Below are 18,466 nucleotides of genomic sequence, written 5' to 3' on the forward strand. Positions count from 1 at the left end.
TTTTTTTTTTTTTTTTCAGATTGACGATATTGCTATGGTTGGCTGTAGAAAGAGACTTAGGAACCTTGCGCCTAGAAACTCTTACGGGAGTACCTTTCTTGGACAGTCGGATCTATCAGCTTCTACCTCCGGCACATCATCCGACTTCTTCGACGAAATAAACCTTAATGCTTAGTTTTTTCGGTTTTAATTAATTTGTATTTTGAATGTTTTATATTATAGATATTATTATGTTTACGGATGTTAGATAGTTTTTTTAATTTTATCAAAATTTAAAAAATTAAATCAAACTAAATTTAAATATTTGATTTTGATTAATATATAAAATTCATAAATAAATACAAAATTCGAAAATAAATAAATAAAGTTGGTCAAATTTACGACCAATGAACATCTACAGTCGATGTAAAGTGGTCGTTACCTTACGACTAATAAACATCGACATTAGAGGTAAATTGGTCGTAAGGTTACGACCAATTTACCTCTAATGTGTCTAGTCGTAATATTACGACCAATGTGCCTCTAACAATTAATTACGACCAGCTTCTAACGATTAATCTATTTTCGAAGTTAATTGGTCGTAATGTCCACTTTACGACCAACTAGCTACTAATATTGTAGTCGTTAAAGTTATGTTTTCTTGTAGTGTAGAGATCACATGGCAGATGGAAGAGGACGATGATGAAGATACGTTTCTTCCTTCTTTTGATTAAGAGACGTGTCTTAGATTTATTTCTATTTTTCATTTTTTTAAATTCTAAATAGGTTAACAAACCAATTTAAGAGCCAGCTATAATGCTGCTCTTACCGTTATTGCAACTTATAAATGGTATACTTTAGTATAGATATGGCCCATATGGGAGGAAAATGTGGACAATGATGGATTTGGGACCACTTAAACAGTTATTATTGTATTGAATATGTGGTTTATATGGTTGATACGTTGCCTTAAACATTTGCTAGCAGTGATTAACAACAAAAAGCGAGGTTTTGAGATGTCTTTGTGATTTTAAACAGAACACGTGTAAGGCATCTGAATTATAAATATGTAGTCAATTCATTTTTTTCAATTATAAATATGTAGTTTATAAAACTACTGGAAGTATAATTAACGTACTATGACTCATGAAAAAGTAGCAATGTACTGCATATATAATTATATACACATGATGATCGTCATGCAAGTCGTCAGCGTACGAAAAAACATGTATCTTGTGGTCAAAGTAATCTAATCATATTATATACTGAGAATAAATACCGTTTTTACTTCACAAGATATTTAACGGTGTGTGTAATTAAACAAGACATTTAAAAAGAACTACTTAATATAATTTTTAGATCGATTCTAAAGATATTTGGATATGCATTACAATAAGAAAATAGGTGCAAAGCCGAGTATTCCATACACGATAAGCTGGTGGATCCATACATTACTGAAACAATGACCCGATATTATAGTAATATACCTCTCTTTCCGCCTAGAGGGAGGGCGAGAGATTTTCCAATACGTCATCTTATGCAATTTCCTGAGTGTAATTAAGTTTTTCTTTTCAAGACTTTCCAAACTTTTATTGCCTTTGACACTTTGTTTCACCGTCATTTCTTAAAAACCACTTTCACCGTCATTTCTACACCATAAAACATAACACCTTGTAAACAATTCATATATATATATACTCACGTGCCATTAGACGACTAAAATTACACCATGGATCTATCTTATTTTTTTTCATATTGTGGGTTAATTAACTACTCTCTCTTGTTTTGGTTGCTTTCTGGTTGTGAGTTGTGACTTATCAACCCATGTTTTTTTTTTTTACAAACTTGAGTATTGGTGGTCGCTCGAAAACACCATTCCACCATGTTTTGAGTTTTTCCACCTTCCATGTGTTTACTTATCTTTGTAGGAGATTTGGCCCTAAAAATGAAAAATCCCCAAAATAGTGTATTTTATGAAATATATATGAAACTAGTATAACCCCCCTGCTACGCACGGGTCAACAAATGATCTGATCATAAATTGTAATGGCTATAAACATATAAAAATCAATTACTATTATTTAGTTACATATTTTCTAAACCTATGTAAACTGTGATAGAAATTTCTTAAATGAATGCTTACCTGCACACACGCTTTATATTTGATTTATGGATCTGCAGAAATTTTTATTGGTAGAATAGTATTTTTTTTTATAGAGCTAATGTGTGTGCAGGTAAACAAATTGAAATTTGCTCTCTCTAGGGAGGTTCACATATGTAAAAATAATATACGAAAGCTTGACTTCTATCTTTTTGCTATAAAAATGCATACAAAACTAAGTTTCATCTATTTAAATAGACTTTGGGATATCATAATATTAAATGTAAATGTGTTTATCTTTTCCCACAAGAATGGCTTTTTCGGTTTACAAAAAAAGAAAGAATAACTTTTTACCTTGAGAATAATTTCATGTCCGTGCAGTACTCTGTGAAACAACTCTGTTTTTCATCATTTTGTTAAAAATCAAACTACAAAATAGATGTATAAAATCTTACACTTGAATTATGAAGAAAGAATTACAATATTGTTTCCAGGGAAACAAAGAAAAAGAATGAATAATAAAGATCTTTTCCACACTGAAAACTCAAATAAAAAGTTAATTGAATGTTATATAGAAGAAAACGTGAGAGAAAATATAGAAGAAAAAATAGTTAATTGAATGTTATATAGAAGATACAGAGATGATACAGATATTAGAAGCTGCTGAATTTTCAAACGTGTGGTTTGATAGTGGTAGACTGGAAGTTACAGAAAAAATAGGAAACTAATTTTTGCAGTTCTCTTCAATTTTTTAATAAAAAGAACGGGATATAACTTTTTGTTTTAAAAATTTTGTTAATTTTTTTTTAAATAATGACATGTGTCAGAATATGATTGCTCAAGTGATTTGTGATTTAGTATATAAAAGATATAGCATTAATAATCCCCAAAATATGAAACTCCCATATAATATGTATATACCAATATTTGAATAGTTAAACACCCTTTACAAAAGAAAAATCCAAAGTTTCCAAACTCAAGCCGTATAATTGATAGAGAATAACTTGTACACCGGTTGGCAATGGAATTAGAACTAATATACTTTGTATGACGGTAAGTTTTCGAAAACAAAATCTAAATCTATTAACGTTATATGTTGTTATTCACTATCTCATACGTAACACGCTAATATACTGTTTATCAAAGTACCAACTGTCACACAGTTCTACATATACCTATATGGTTTGTTACTCTCTTCTTTTTTTGCTTAACAATAGTTTGTTAATTTGTTCCATCCATTTACCAAATCACCTCTTTTATGGTAGTTTTTTAGTTTTTTAAAAAAATGCAAAAACTGAAAGATTATTACTGTGAACTGAAAGATTATTGTGATAGTTTATTACTGCGAACTGAAAGATTATCAGAACTAAAACACAAAAAAAATTATCAGATTTGATTTCGTATAAATTTCAATAGTTAGTATAAATATCCTCACAAACTGGAGGGATCGAAGTGAGTGAGACTCAGAGTATCCCCAAAAGAAACTTTATAACTTCAAGTATAGAGTTTTTTGCTCTCCAAAAATGAATTTTAAAACTTCAAATTTAGAGTTTTAAAAAGTGAAACTTCATATTTTTATTACTCAAAACTTCATATTTCAAGTTTCACTACTCAAAACTCTAAATTTAAAGTTTCATCTTTTTAGTTGCATCTTGGTCTTTATAATTAATTATACCTCACATTTATGATTCTTAAGTATTTTCTCATTCATAGTTTTAATCTTTAAAACTTTTGTATATTTTAAATATTTCAAATTTATTTTTATAAATTTAAATTTTACACATAATTTAAAAAAATAAAAATAAATAAGATTTATAATATTTTAAAAGTAGAATTAGACAATAAGAATATTATAAAAGAAACTTAATAGAAATATTTTTAGGAAGATACATGAAGATATAATTATTACAAAAATTTAAATATTATAATAACACTAAATAGTCTAGTAAATTTTCTCCGAAACTTCTAAAATATTGTCCAAACAAATTTTGTGTTACCGAAAATTAAGCATTAAGAAAATAATTTTATGTAATAATAGTATTTTGCTTGTAGTTTAATATTTAATTATGTATTTTTATTTATAATTTTATATTTTAGTATAAGATTTTATTAATTAATATCACTATAATATTTTTATATATGTGCTAGTTATCTATAAAAGTTTTATGGATTTATATTAATTATAACAAATATAAAGAGCATAGTGTAAATTACAAATAATTTTGAAATTAAATTTGAAGTTTTGGTTTTAGAGAAAAACACCTTGAAATTTCAAATATAGACTCTATAATAGAGAGTCTTTTTGAAGATGCTCTTAGACCTCGTTTACTCCTCTGAAGTTCTCTTTTTGGTCCTTATAGTTTTGCCTTCATATTTTTTAGTTTATATCTCATTTATATTCATATTCTTTTGTAAATGAGGCCTTTGAGTGATCAATAAATTTCAAATTTCATTAAAAAAGGATTATCAGATTTGATTTCGTAAATTTCAATAGTTAGTATTATTGGAAGATGGTCAAATAATTGTCAAGTTGGTTTAAATTAGTTAACTAGACTCTAGAGAGACACACATCGAGATGAGAAGAAAAGAAGATGTGGGCAGGCACATGGAGTGTGAGCATGACGATGACTCTTTGTTTCATAACCTTTCCATTAGTGAAATCAAAACTTTCTATTTTGGGAATGTTTTATCTCTTCCGCATCCTTTCTCAATCTATTCAACTCTCCCTTCTTCAATGCCCTTTGGAAAAAAAGAAGAAAAACCCCTTATCTTTTACCAATAGATCTACTACTGTACACTATTATTATTATTATTTTTGTAACAGATGTACACTATTATTTTGACAGTCATCTTTTTCGTTGGATCCGAAATATGTTTGTCTCTCTAGTCGAAGTTTACAGTTGAATGCCATTGTTAATACGTAAGAAAATAATTTATGGTGGGTTGATTGTTTACTGTCTATTGGTGTATTGGTACTTGTTCTTCGTCGTCTTTGGGACAGAGCACAGAATGTTAATCTGGATATGTACTCTGTCTCACATTGTAATCCTCTTCCCAATATTTATTTTACAAATGTAAAGTAATTGAGCTTACTAACAAGATACTCCGTATATCTTACAGATGGATTCAAATTTACAGTTTCTATGAACGATCACCTATATTGAATTGTTACCATTTACCAACGAAGAATTAGACTATTGGGTCAAACTTTTTGATCATCTAATAAAAGCCTAAGGGGTCATATGTTCAATTTCTGTTGAAAGATGTCTAATGAAAGTTAAAATTTTGTTTGAACTTCTCTTTAGAAAAATGCATATGAACGTTGATTTAGAACTTGTTAATCATTCAAAAAAGTAAAATAACAAACTGCTACTCTTATTATTATTATTATTATTATTTATTTATTTTCTTATTATTATTTTGTGTGTGCATATGGTAATCTTTTGTAACGAATACATGATTTAAAATCAGAGGCATAATTCGGAACAACTGATTCTTGACCCATCAAAATCACTCTGTCTGATCGTTTTTTGGAGGCTTTTGGTCGTAAGAGCTTAGTAAAAGTAAACAACGGACATGCTTTGGTGTTCGTGGTGACTACATATTCATAGGGTGACGTTGTCACTCACCTTTCAATGTTTTCACCTTTTTCATACACATACAATGATACAACTAGCTTTTATTGACAATGAAGAAATTTTGTCATAGTAATATAGGTGATGATGACAATAGTCAAATACATTTACCCTTTTATTTTCGAACGTCACTTACATTACAACTCTAATTTTAGTACGTGATTACACATATATATATTACACACACTACTACATTATATTATTTTAGCCTTTGCAAAGATTGTAAATTCATTATTGAATTTTACAATCTCCTTAAAATATTCTTGAGTATATTTTTTTTTATCTCCTTAACAGTGATCTGCTTTCTTAGAGGTCAAGACATCCACATACTTCGAAACAGCAACCAAGACACTGGAAACAAGCCAATGCAGCACAAATCTGAGAGAAGACAATGGTGCACTGATCGCTAACCCTAGAAAGGCACTGCAAGCAACACATACAGCATACTCTATCCACCACTCCTGACGCTGCTCTTATCAGAATCTCTGCTCCTTCCGGCTCTTTAGGCTCCTCCATCCACGGCGGCAAGTTCTTTAACGTGGCAGCCAAGTTACCAAACCCAAAACCTTGTTTCCCAAGCAAACTCGTTCTCTCGATGTTCCTGCTCATCTGCTTGTGGATTTGGTATGATGGGTTCCTAAGAATCTCTTTGATTGAAACTGGTCTCTCTATAGTCTTCTCTTCGTCATTGTCCTTGAGTGATAAAATCATCTGCGTGTATTCGCTAGGAAACCCTGTTTGTATACTCAATCTCGTGACCTGATAAGATGGATTAGTTAAGGAAAAAAGATTGAACAAAAAAATGACAAAATCACAATCTCTATGCACCTTGTCTTGTAGCTCTTTCTTGTCTTCGAACCAAGCTTGAGCAGTGAGTTCATCGATTTGTCTCCTCGCAAGAACCTAAAGGTTAGGCAAAGAGAGAGTCAATGTTGTGTTTCTTACAATTTCTAGGTTATACAATAGTATTGAAGTGACCTTGTCTAGAGGAATGTCTTTAGCTTTCTCCACTGTTAACTCAATAGTAAAACAGCTCATATCAGCCAGTGTGCCTCTGAGTTCAACTTCGTCAGGGAACTGTCCTTTGTATCTTCCAGACAAGATCAATGGTTGACCAAGCGTTATGTCTGGAATCTGAGAAGGAAACAGCTGGCAAAGAGAAAGAGAAAGTCAAGAAAAAACTCAAAGAACTTAGATTATTGTATTGTAAGTTGTTTAAGTACCTCAACTGAGCGTAGGAGTTTGAGAGCATCAAAAGTAGTATTGGCTACGATGGTATTAGAAGCAGAATCGAATAGTCTACTCATCTGATGCTCAAATGAATCTGGCTAGGTTTATCATTTAAGAAACGTTTTTAGTTTCCTGATCCTTGGTTCTGAATATACCAATGGGGAATATAATTACCTGTGTTGTTTGTACCATCATAGTAACCATTCCCTATCCGTGCTAGCATTTGCAAGAAGTAATGGTTGCAAAAAGAACCTGCAAGATGTTGATACCTACATGAGAGAAGCAAGGAAGCAAGGAAGCAAGTAAAAGAAGAGAGTAACCTTTTTACTTACCAATGCCAAAGGTAGATATCCTAGGAGATATCGATTTTTCGTGTCCACTACAACATTCTTTCATGGCATTACATATCTCTCTCTCGTTTTCAACAGATCCATCAGTGACCAGGTATACAAGAGGCACTCCAACCTTGCTTCCTTCAAGCAACTTCATTGCCTAATAAAACAAAAAACACAAGAAGACTCTTAACTTATGTCTTGTGAAGAGATAAAGAGATCAGACAGTAACAGAGATTTTAGACAAGGACCTGTATCAGGGGAAGTAACATGTTTGTTCCACCACTTGCAATTAAATTACTATCTAGCCATTCAGTCACAGCAGAGATAGTCTCATCAGTTGCAAACTCCATCTTAGTTGAGAATTCTACAATGTTGTCATTGAAGGCGATTATGTTGAACACATCTTCAGGTTCTAGCTTAGCCAAAGACTCTAATAAGGCTTTCTTTACATCCTCGAGCGGCTTCCATTTCATGCTTCCACTTATGTCGATCACAAACACAACCCTTCGTCTGAAAATCTACATATAACATGCAGTGCATTAATAATGTCATCATTATTTAGTGATATCCCAAAGTTGTAAGAACAAACCTGCTTATGCTTGGTGGTTCCAGGGAATAGGTACAAACAGAACATCCCTCTGTCATCTGAATCCCATGGAGATGGAGACTTAACCAAAACATGACCACTCAGATCACCAGAGGAAACCTGTGAAAGGAAACATATATCAAATCTTAAATTCCATTTCAATATATACAATGTTTTAGGGAGGTTTTGTTGTTTCACAATGTTTTACATATTTATGCAACTTTGATTTTATTTTTAAAAACTGTGTAACCAATTATATTTCAATTATTTTATTTATAATTAAATTAATTATTTTAAATTACATTTTTATTGATAATTTTGAGAAAAAAAAGTATTTTTTTTTTAAAAAAAATTGTGTATGGAGGTAAAATATCATATAAACAGAGGGAGTAGTATAAAATGCCTCAGAGAATCAAGAAGTTCTCACATTGAATGAAACATCAAAATCAACCCTTGACCAAGAAGGTACTTCAGCTTCATACTCACAGCTTAATTTACCGGATTCACGGTTAATCACCTGAGAACAATCACAGCATTACACAATCTATAACATCAATTTGATCAAATCTGAAAATGTAAAACGATACCTTTAAAGGATGGCTTGAATAACTGCAGGCTACTTCACCACCATTAACACAAGAATTCATGTTCAACACAATCTTTTCTCGCTTAGTAATCTCTTTGCCTACGGGAGTAACATAAGCAGGGAATCTAAAAGGTACATTGAGATGAAACTTGCCGTCTTTGTAGACCAGTTTCTGTGACCAGTTCACATTAACCGAAAAGATTGATCCTCCACTAACCTATATTATCAATAACACCATCAATCAACAAGATAATTAACAAATAAAAAAAAGTGAGGCAAAGAGGATTAAACAACAAACATGTGGGATCTTGAAAGTATAGATTTGAGACTTCAAAAAACGTGATTCTTTGTCTTTGTGGGCATTATCAATGTCAGAAGCTTCTTCCTCTGTAACTAGTTTGGTCTTGTAAGACTTCTCATTGCTCAGAACATCAATCTCAGCACTTAAAAGTGTACCCTGTTACCAAATATATACAGAGAATATGCATTTTCAACAAAATTTCAGTGTGTAAAATATATTAGAATTTTCTTATTTATTTTTGGCAACATTTTTATAATTAAGATAGTAAGAAAATACAAGTCTGTAAAGTTATGCTATATAAGGCAAAGATAGATAAAAGTAGATATTTTGTCGTTTTGTTGTAATAATTTACCTTCTCCCCCGTGGGAACAGCGATGCAGCAGTCAAAGCGTTTACTAGGCATAACGCAGTGAACGCGCCACCGCCCGGTGACGGTGACGAACGCCGTGTCGAGCCAGCAATCTACTCTCATCTCTATTCCGAGCATCTGAAGCGGCACGAGCGCCGACGGGTCGCAACGTGCGTGCACGTACGGCTGGTAGCTCGGGACGTCGGGGTTATCAACAGCCACCGGATCTGTGATTGAAGCGTAAGCCGTAATCGCCGTCGGGAGAAAATTCTCCGGCGAGGACTGAGGATCCGGGACTACGGGAGGAGCGATGCCTTTGCCGTAGTATATACGTCGTGAGAGCTTGAGACCTTGCTCCACTCGGACAGCGAATTCTTCGGACATTTTTATGTTCCGGCGATGATTGAGATGAGAGGGAAGGAAAAAAAACAGGAGAGTGACAAAGGGAAGAGGTTTTTTCAGGCCCGTGTTTAAAGGGGGTGTTTAATCGACCGGTGAAAGGAACGGCGATAGAAGATTTTTTTTTAATAAGTGAGCTTGTTGAGCTAATTGTTAATAGACACGTATAAAGTATCCTGCCGTCAGAACAGTGATGGATTTTTTTTATATATATAATTAGATGAATTTTTTCCCCCAACAATTAGATGATTTAAAATCATGTTTATTGTTTACCATTTCTGTTTTCTCATTATTTTTGTATAGTTTTAAGTTAACCAATCGAAGTGATCTTAATATTGATTTAAACATAGGACTAAAAGTTCCATCTCAAAATTTTAGTTAATTTATTTGTCACTAAAAAAAATTATAATAAATTTCTACCTACTAAACGAAAATAATTCCAAAGTTCCTACTTTATATGATATTTGATCTCGGACAAACCAACCCGTTGATCAGTTTTTCCACAAACAATATGATTTGTGTTCAATTATTCTGTTATTTTAATCATAAAAATTGAATTATTTCTCATTCCACTATTCTGATATTTTTATCCTTGGTAATTATAACATATTGTTTTTGACTTTTTTCCTTGTCAATATTTGCACGTTAGTTTATTCACTCCTAACATAATGATGTCTCGCTATCCATATTTAATTTTTGGGTCCATTGTCGATCTTATATCCTATATATTTGTGTGGACTTTCTTTTATATTCTTCGTTTATCACTCACTTAACAAAAAATATATTAATAAAACTAATTAATATATTTGACTATATATCACCAAAATATATTTGAAAAAACTTGTAAAATGTTAAATCTTGTACAAAGTCTTCCACGTCGTGATCGGACGACAATCAAATGCTCAATATAAATTCGGCGAACCAAATCATTAGACATGTAGGCCATGTTCAATAAATAACAATATTACAAAACAACTTTAAATTTATGTATCCATGATGAGTCTATTCTGATATCTAGATATGATAAGTAAAAAACCCTAAACTAAGTATTTAACAAAAAAAACCCTCAAACTAACTTTATTTAATGAATTAAACTCAAACAAGTAATAATTACCATTACTACCGGTAAATCTTTAGTTTGAGGGTTTCTACATTAAGTAAACATAGTTGAGGGGTTTTACCATTAAAAATCAAAAAAAAAGAAAAAATTCAAAATTTTATAATATTATCTAAAAATTAGTAACTTAAATTTTTTAAATTAGCACTTTTAATTCTTTTTTGTAAATATATGAGTTTGATGTGTTTTTAACGTCAACATTATATATGTATAATTAAAAATGTAAAAACTCAGAAAATATAATAAAAATTATCTAAAGATTTATTATTACAGTTTTATTAGAAAATATATAATTTCTATTATATTTTCTTGTTTTTTACATTTTTAACCTTTTAGTAATTTTATTACATGTAAATATTTATTACATTTTTACTAGATAATATATAATTTTTATTATTATTTTTTTTTCTTTTACATTTTTAACATTTTAGTAATTTTATTACAGGTAAATCTTTAGATAATTTTTTATTATATTTTCTGGGTTTTTTAATTTTAAATTTATACATATATGATGTTGATGTTCAAAACATATCAAACTTATATATTTACAAAAAAAATTAAAAGTGTTAATTTTGAAAATTTCAGTTACTAATTTTTTAGATAATATTATAAAATTTTTGATTTTTTTTTCAATTTTGAATGGTAAACCCCTTCAACTATGTTTACTTAATGTAGAAACCCCTAAACTAAAGAATTACTGGTAGTAACGGTAAATATGACCTGTTAGGGTTTAATTCATTAAATAAAGTTAATTGGAGGTTTTTTTCGTTAAATACTTATTTTGGGAGTTTTTAACCAAAACAAACTTAGTCGAGAGGTTTTAACGTTAAAAATCCTTTTTTATTTTAAAGAAAATATTGATACATAAGAGATGGTCTTCGTTCTCATCTCGATAGGAAAGTTTCAGATACGCAGAATACAAGTTTTGTTTGCCTAATTAGCACGAGCATTGGCATAAATAGCTTAAAAATAATAATAAAAATGAGTTAACTTTTTGAATTAACAGATATGTAAAACCTGATTTGACGGATTGCTGTCTGCCACTATTTTCTGTTACTAATGAGAATTTAATAGAATTTGCCCAAAGTTTAATTACGTATTTTAGGTTCTGGTCCACTAAAGATTCGGTCCTACCTTATTTATAAAATGAGGTTGTAACTAGGCCTGAGACTTATTATCCGAGATCCGGATTCGATCCGAGATCCGCTCCGAAAATAGGATATTCAGGGTGTCCAAATCCGAATCCGGATAGTAAAATCTTGGATCCGTCCAAACCGAATCCGAATCCGGATATCTTAATTTTTAGGTCCGGATATCCGGATCCGGATCCGTACTTTTAAAACACATTAAATTTTTAAATTTTATTAATATTTATATTTGATATATTAATATTTATACATAAATTAATCTTATAATATTATATTTTAGTTTTTACAATATTATAGACATATATAAATATATTATAAATATTTGATTTATATATTATATTAAAAAAAATAGTATTTTTTAAAAAATATATTATTTTTAATTATTTTTACGGATCCAGATATCCGCGGGTAATACAATATCGGAACGGATATCCGAAATCCGGATATCCGAAAACTACGAATCCGATCTGGATATTAAGTTCACGGATCCGACGGCCGGATCCGGATCCAGGTACCCCGAATTTCCCGGATATTCAGATCCGTCTCAGGCCTAGTTGTAACCAATAACCACTTCTTGGGCCAACCACAGCGACTGTTTTCATTTTTTTTTTTTTTTTTTTTTTTTTAACTTTGACTGTTTTCATTTTCACGTATGTTATTATTTAAGTGACTGTTTTATTTTATATCCAGTCAATAAACAAAAGTTTATAGAACGAAAACAAAATATACATCGTTTCAGCTACGTGTCATCCATTGAAGTCCATTATAGGCGTGAAACAATTTTCGTAATTAAATAGTTTGAATACAATAATCACTTCCCGGTTAACAAGCTGAGTACAATCATTTGTAAACGACATGAATGTACGTGTCCATTACTAATTCAATTTATTCTAACGATACTTTATTTAAGTAATTAAACGTCAAACTAAATAAATTGTTAATTCTTAAACTTAATTAACTTCGTATCCCTAGAATTATATATATCTTATATATTAAATCAGAAGTCACAGCCTTGATTCATGTGTGATTTTTTAAAAAATAGATCTAATGGACATATTCTTAGAAAATCATGTTACATTTAATCAATAATCTTATCATTTAAATTTTGGGCATAACAAAAAATTTTATTGGGCTATTAATAATTGGATTTAAACAATAGATGATCCATTAGATTTATAGATAGTATAAATTAAATAGATATAATTTAATGTTGTAATACTATACCTCCATATGTTAAATATTTAAATATTTGTCGATGTTGACTTTTAAAATTATAAAGATTTTTTTTAAAATAACATAAATTATATTATCAAACAATGATTAATCTTTGCTACCTTAAACCAACGAAAACAAATTTTAAACTATATAGTTAATTTTAAAAATTAAATAAAAACTAAATGTTTAATTATTTACTCGATAATAAAAATCTATGAAGCGAAAACTTTAATTTTTAAAAAACTTTCTAATTTTTTGAATTGTTACAATATCTTTGAATATGTCAATAAACAATATTTTACTAATCTTTATATATATAGTTACGATTTTAATAATGAAATAATAATCCGGAAATATATATATAGAAGAAGATAGAAATACATGTGAAAGTTTGAAACAATCTATTCAATGAACAATAAACCGTAAACCTATTATATTTAAAAAACTGATAGACTCATATATATTATAATATATACCAATTTAGAATTGTAAACAAAAAATATATATAAAAATAAATGAAAACAAAAATCGCGCGGACCGAGATCTAATCTACTCTATTAAAACATAATCACTATTTTATCTACCATAAAAAGTCTAAGTTAGACCACTAATAAAAATTTAACAAAATATATCCTAAATTTACTCATATGTGATATTTTTCTAATAAAAAACAGTTTAGATCTAAACAACAATATTTCCAATAAAGGTCAAATACATTTATATTTTACTATTATTGTTCATTTTCTTACCATATTTAATCTACGCCAGATTTTACGTACTTTTCTGTAATTAATTTTAAAATTAAATAGTATTGGCTAATTATTTTTTAAATTATTTTATTAATGTTTTTATATAACAAAATCAATAATAATTTATTTGCTGTATCATTTTATTACTTTTTTTAGTACAAACAAAAACAACAAATTGATATATAATACATTAAATAAAAAATTCAAAATATAATATTAACTAGTTTAATTTAGTCACATAAATATAATTTTTTAAAAACTAATACAATTTCATCAAAATAAATTTTAATATATATAAATTTTAAAATAATTTTATATATAGAAACCAAAAACTGATAAAAAATATATATATTTTATATTTTATTTTATATATTAAATATTATTTTAAAAGTAAACATATATCTGTGCGGGTTCAACACTAGTTATCTATACTATAAAGATAAAAGTACAAATAAGAATAATCCCTTAGAATTGTTACACTCTTATGATAATAAACTTAATTTTAAGTTTTTATTGTCTTTTCCTTAATAATTCAAATAAAAAATATTATTTCCTATAATCTGATTAATAAACCACAATATTATATAAACTAAAGTAAAGAGAATATTTGTAATTTTGAAGCAAATTGTAAGCAATCATTTTAATTATAACATATTAAATTTTCCGATAGAATTTTGGATACTCATAATGTGTTCTTTAGTCCCACAAAATATTTCTAAAATCTATAAAATTTTTAAAATATGTACTCGCCAGTTTGCCTTAATTTTAGATACCGAAGTGAAAAGATTTGAATATTTCAACTCATGTCTGTTTTATTAACTAGTCATATATTAATGTGTTTAATCTAGAATATAATTGCAAAAATTTATTTATTATCAAAACAAAAACATGTATTCATTTATTATCAAAACAAATCGTGTATTAAAATCTATATTATTAAAACATAAGTTATCAGCTATCATCTCATGTGTGATTTTTTTCATTTAGACCACCCCTTAGAAATTATTTAATTTATTTTTGTATAAATATGTTAATTATTTAAATTATTATAAAAAACATCAAATAAATATTTTTATATTTTCTCTGAAATTGTAAAATATCTAATGTCTTTTTATTTACAGTATAAATATGTATATTTCATTTTCATTAAACAAACCTTTTAGATATTAAATTAATTTCGTTTATATTTAAAATATAAATGTATATTTCATTTTCACTTGAACAAACCTTTAAAATATTTAATTAAATTCGTGTTTATTTAAAATATAAATGTATATTTCATTATATATATATTTCATTTTATCTAAAACATGAAAAATAAATTAAATTAACTTTAAAATTGTTTTCTTTTAAAATATAATATTTAAAAATTAGAAATTTGGTAAATATTCAAAATATATACCATTGACCACCATGTAAATAAATATTTATGTGTATAAAAATAAAAATAATCATCTGCATGGTTGTGCAGATCTAGATTTAGCGGTTACAATGATTGTTTTGATTGGTATCTCGCATCGAAGGTTTACCGCTTCAATTAATATCATAAAAATGAATATGACAACAAAATAAAATGAAACATGTGAAACGATGTTAAAATAGGATAAGCATCTTGGCTCTCAGAGGCCTGGTCCCCAGTACTACAATGTAAATTGGGCTTAAAGACTATAATAAACTATGAATCAAAATTCATTTCATCAGGGCTTTCTGTATATTGCCCATTTAGATGCTTATGGTAAGACTATCCAAACTTACTTGTTTATGATGTTTCTTTATTTAGCTGATGCCTTTCTATTCCTTCGAAAAATGGAAATAAAAATGTTTTTGAGTGATTGTTACCTGTAGAGAGATAGTCTTATTCCTACGGTTGTAGACTAAAAAGTAAAATTTTGAAAATATTTTAAGAACTATACATATGGTAAAATACTAAAATCCAATCTACTACTCCCTCCGTTTCATAATATAAGTAGTTTTGGATAAAAACGCGAAGATTAAGAAAATTATTATGTTTTTAAAAAGTATTTTATAATAAATAGATTAGATATAATTTAACCAATAAAAAATAAGTCTATTTAATTTGATTGGTCACACTGTATTCAATAAATATAAAAGTTATCTAGAAATACGAAAACTATTTACATTTTGAAACAAAAATATTTTCTTAAAACTAGTTACGAAATATGAAACGGAGGGAGTAGAATTTTTGATCACCAGGGAAAATTTGTTCTTGGAATTGTCGGCTAAAAGGACCGGCTTTAACGTGATGATGACCCTTTATTTCCGGAATTATTTGGTCTTTCAGTAAGATTTTCTTTTAATTATTATTATGCACATTGCACAAGTCAAGCCGCGTCAATATCTTACTTTAGAAGTACATTTCTTTTCTCTTATTCTGTGTTTATTCAGTCTATAATGCATCCAGTTTCGGAGTTGACCTATATTAAATTACATTAGATCCTCGACTTATGCCATGAAATTTTCAAATTAATATTTCTTAATATTAGCATGATCTTTTTCGTCATCGAACTACCGAGAAACATTAGTTACAAAAAGGGGTATATATCCATGACACGATGAAAGGCCAATATTTCCAAAATCAAGGACGCATGTCCACGAATCTGTCTCTCTATACTTATGGGTTGTGAATCTATCATACACGTGAAACACACTTTGAAGATTTCCCATCGGATCAATGTGAACACTTTTTATATGACGGCCTCATAAATGACATTATAATATCTGTATATATATGTATGCATTGTACATATGATCTTTAACTGGACCAAGTTTATCGTTAGCGTGCAAGATCACACATACCGTCAGAACTGCATACCGTATAACTTAAGACATGATTCTAGAGTATATACCACCATGGACGCTAATAATTAGATGAGAGATATACTAATACAATTTCCCAAATCGCAGTGTCTTAAGTTAGAATGAAATATGATGGTCTTTGTCCAAAAAAAAAAACATGATGGTGCATTAAGAGATATAGCAAGTATATTCTATACAATTACATGTTTTCTGTTTGGAATATTTTGGCTTTCTAATTTATAGCCTTTTTAATCTGGAAGACTAGCTATGTAGTGCATATATACCTGAACCTCAACAGGTTCTATTGCGTTTCTCTCGTCAACGTCGATCTATTGTTTATTGTATGAAATTAATAGTTAAAGGTAACAAGAAAATTATACAATATGATCGCAAGTTGCTCTTTCCTCGTTGGCTGTATCCTGTATGGTGTATATTGGATCTAAAGGAATCGCCAACAAGGCATATCCCTTCGTTTAATTATTCCACGCAATCATTCAGCTAAAAAATGAAATATATACGTGTCCATCATATATAAATTATTACTACTTTTGTGAATTTTTTCTTTTTTGCAAAGCACTACGTATACTGAGAATAACATTTTTAGGGTATGTATAAGCATGTCTACACTCTCCAAATGAAGATTGTGCTAACACTATTTTTTTTCCTAACACTCCTATTTCTTAATTGGATATGAGAATATTTATCTAAAAGTTAAAAATAATAGGTCTAATTTAATTTACATGTAACTCCGTCGATTAAGAGCTAATGACATGTCTTTCGAATTTCAGATTTTTAAATTACAAACCGCTACTATACGAAATTGTTTCTTGTAAAAGAAAAAATCATGGTTTCTAAATCTCGTAAGTAAAAGTTTTAAGTTTCGGTTTGTGTATCTAACCAATAATTGCGTACTGCTGACGTCACCGCATATGATCATTGACGACAGAAAGATCAAATATCAATACTATTAAAACATTTTAAAGATGACCTATTGATAGATATATGTATAGTCTAATTATTTTAATACAATTATTAAAACCTATTATTAATTATTTAAGATAAATATTATATAAAGAAAAACATATATATGACTAAAAACACAAATATAAAAATTTTAAATTTCAACAAAAATGTAAAATAAAAAATATACATGTCCTTTTAAGAGCGGGTCAAAATCTAGTCTTAAATTAGGAACATGTCCGGTTGATAATAGTTGAGTCCAATTTAAAATATAACTGTATCTAATTGATTATCTAAATATATCATATAACCACCTTGATAAAATAATTTTGTAACTTCCACTTTTATTCCAAAATTTTCGGATCCAATTATGTCATATACACTTATGTTACTAATAAAATATTTGTGTAACTACTTCTAAGATGTATGCATAATTTGTATAGCCACCCTTTAAATTCCAAAATCTATATACTATTAAATCAGGAACATGTACGGTTGATAATAGCTGAGTCTAACTTAAAATATAATTGCATCTAATTGATTATCTAAATATATCATATAACCACCTTGATAAAATAATTTTGTAACTTCCACTTTTATTCCAAAATTTTCGGATCCAATTATGTAATATAGGTATGTTACTAATAAAATATTTGTGTAACTACTTCTAAGATGTATGCATATTTTGTAAAGTCACCCTTTAAATTCCAAAATACCAGTAATCCACTACTTTCAATATTACAAACTGTCGACTACCTTATGAAGTTCAATAAATAAATATTATGTCATTTGGAAACAGTAATATTGATACAACACTTTAATAAATATTATTTTCACCACACAAATTAATGGGAATGAACTAAGGTTTAATTAATGTTTTAAACACAGTCCAGATGTTGAATCTAAGGAGGAGTTATTGGGAAATGAATTTGTGTAGAGTTTGTGAATTTTAAGAATCT

At 28.7% G+C, this 18,466-nt stretch overlaps 1 protein-coding gene across 1 annotated transcript; it reads right to left on the bottom strand.

Annotated features, from left to right (window-relative positions):
• Window positions 1-5,809: 5,809 nt before the first annotated feature.
• LOC106300520 (inter-alpha-trypsin inhibitor heavy chain H5) lies at window positions 5,810-9,644 on the bottom strand. Its single transcript, XM_013736673.1, has 12 exons — window positions 9,106-9,644; window positions 8,751-8,909; window positions 8,454-8,669; window positions 8,294-8,383; window positions 7,870-7,986; window positions 7,529-7,798; window positions 7,278-7,437; window positions 7,120-7,197; window positions 6,939-7,039; window positions 6,694-6,864; window positions 6,544-6,618; window positions 5,810-6,474 (listed from the first exon to the last, which is right to left on the bottom strand). Exons 1-12 carry the CDS (start codon window positions 9,484-9,486, stop codon window positions 6,022-6,024), a joined length of 2,271 nt encoding a protein of 756 aa, XP_013592127.1. The 5' UTR covers window positions 9,487-9,644; the 3' UTR covers window positions 5,810-6,021.
• Between the last annotated feature and the right edge of the window lie 8,822 nt (window positions 9,645-18,466).

Source organism: Brassica oleracea, chromosome C6 (assembly GCF_000695525.1).
Source record: "Brassica oleracea var. oleracea cultivar TO1000 chromosome C6, BOL, whole genome shotgun sequence".
Lineage (NCBI taxonomy): Eukaryota > Viridiplantae > Streptophyta > Magnoliopsida > Brassicales > Brassicaceae > Brassica > Brassica oleracea.

Coding starts and splice junctions, on each gene's coding strand:
- LOC106300520 (XM_013736673.1), bottom strand. CDS start 9,486: ATGTCCGAAGAATTCGCTGTCCGAGTGGAGCAAGGTCTCAAGCTCTCA. Junction 8,670..8,750: donor ATACTTTCAAGATCCCACAT/GTTTGTTGTTTA, acceptor TTGATAATATAG/GTTAGTGGAGGATCAATCTT. Junction 8,384..8,453: donor ATTCAAGCCATCCTTTAAAG/GTATCGTTTTAC, acceptor GATTGTTCTCAG/GTGATTAACCGTGAATCCGG.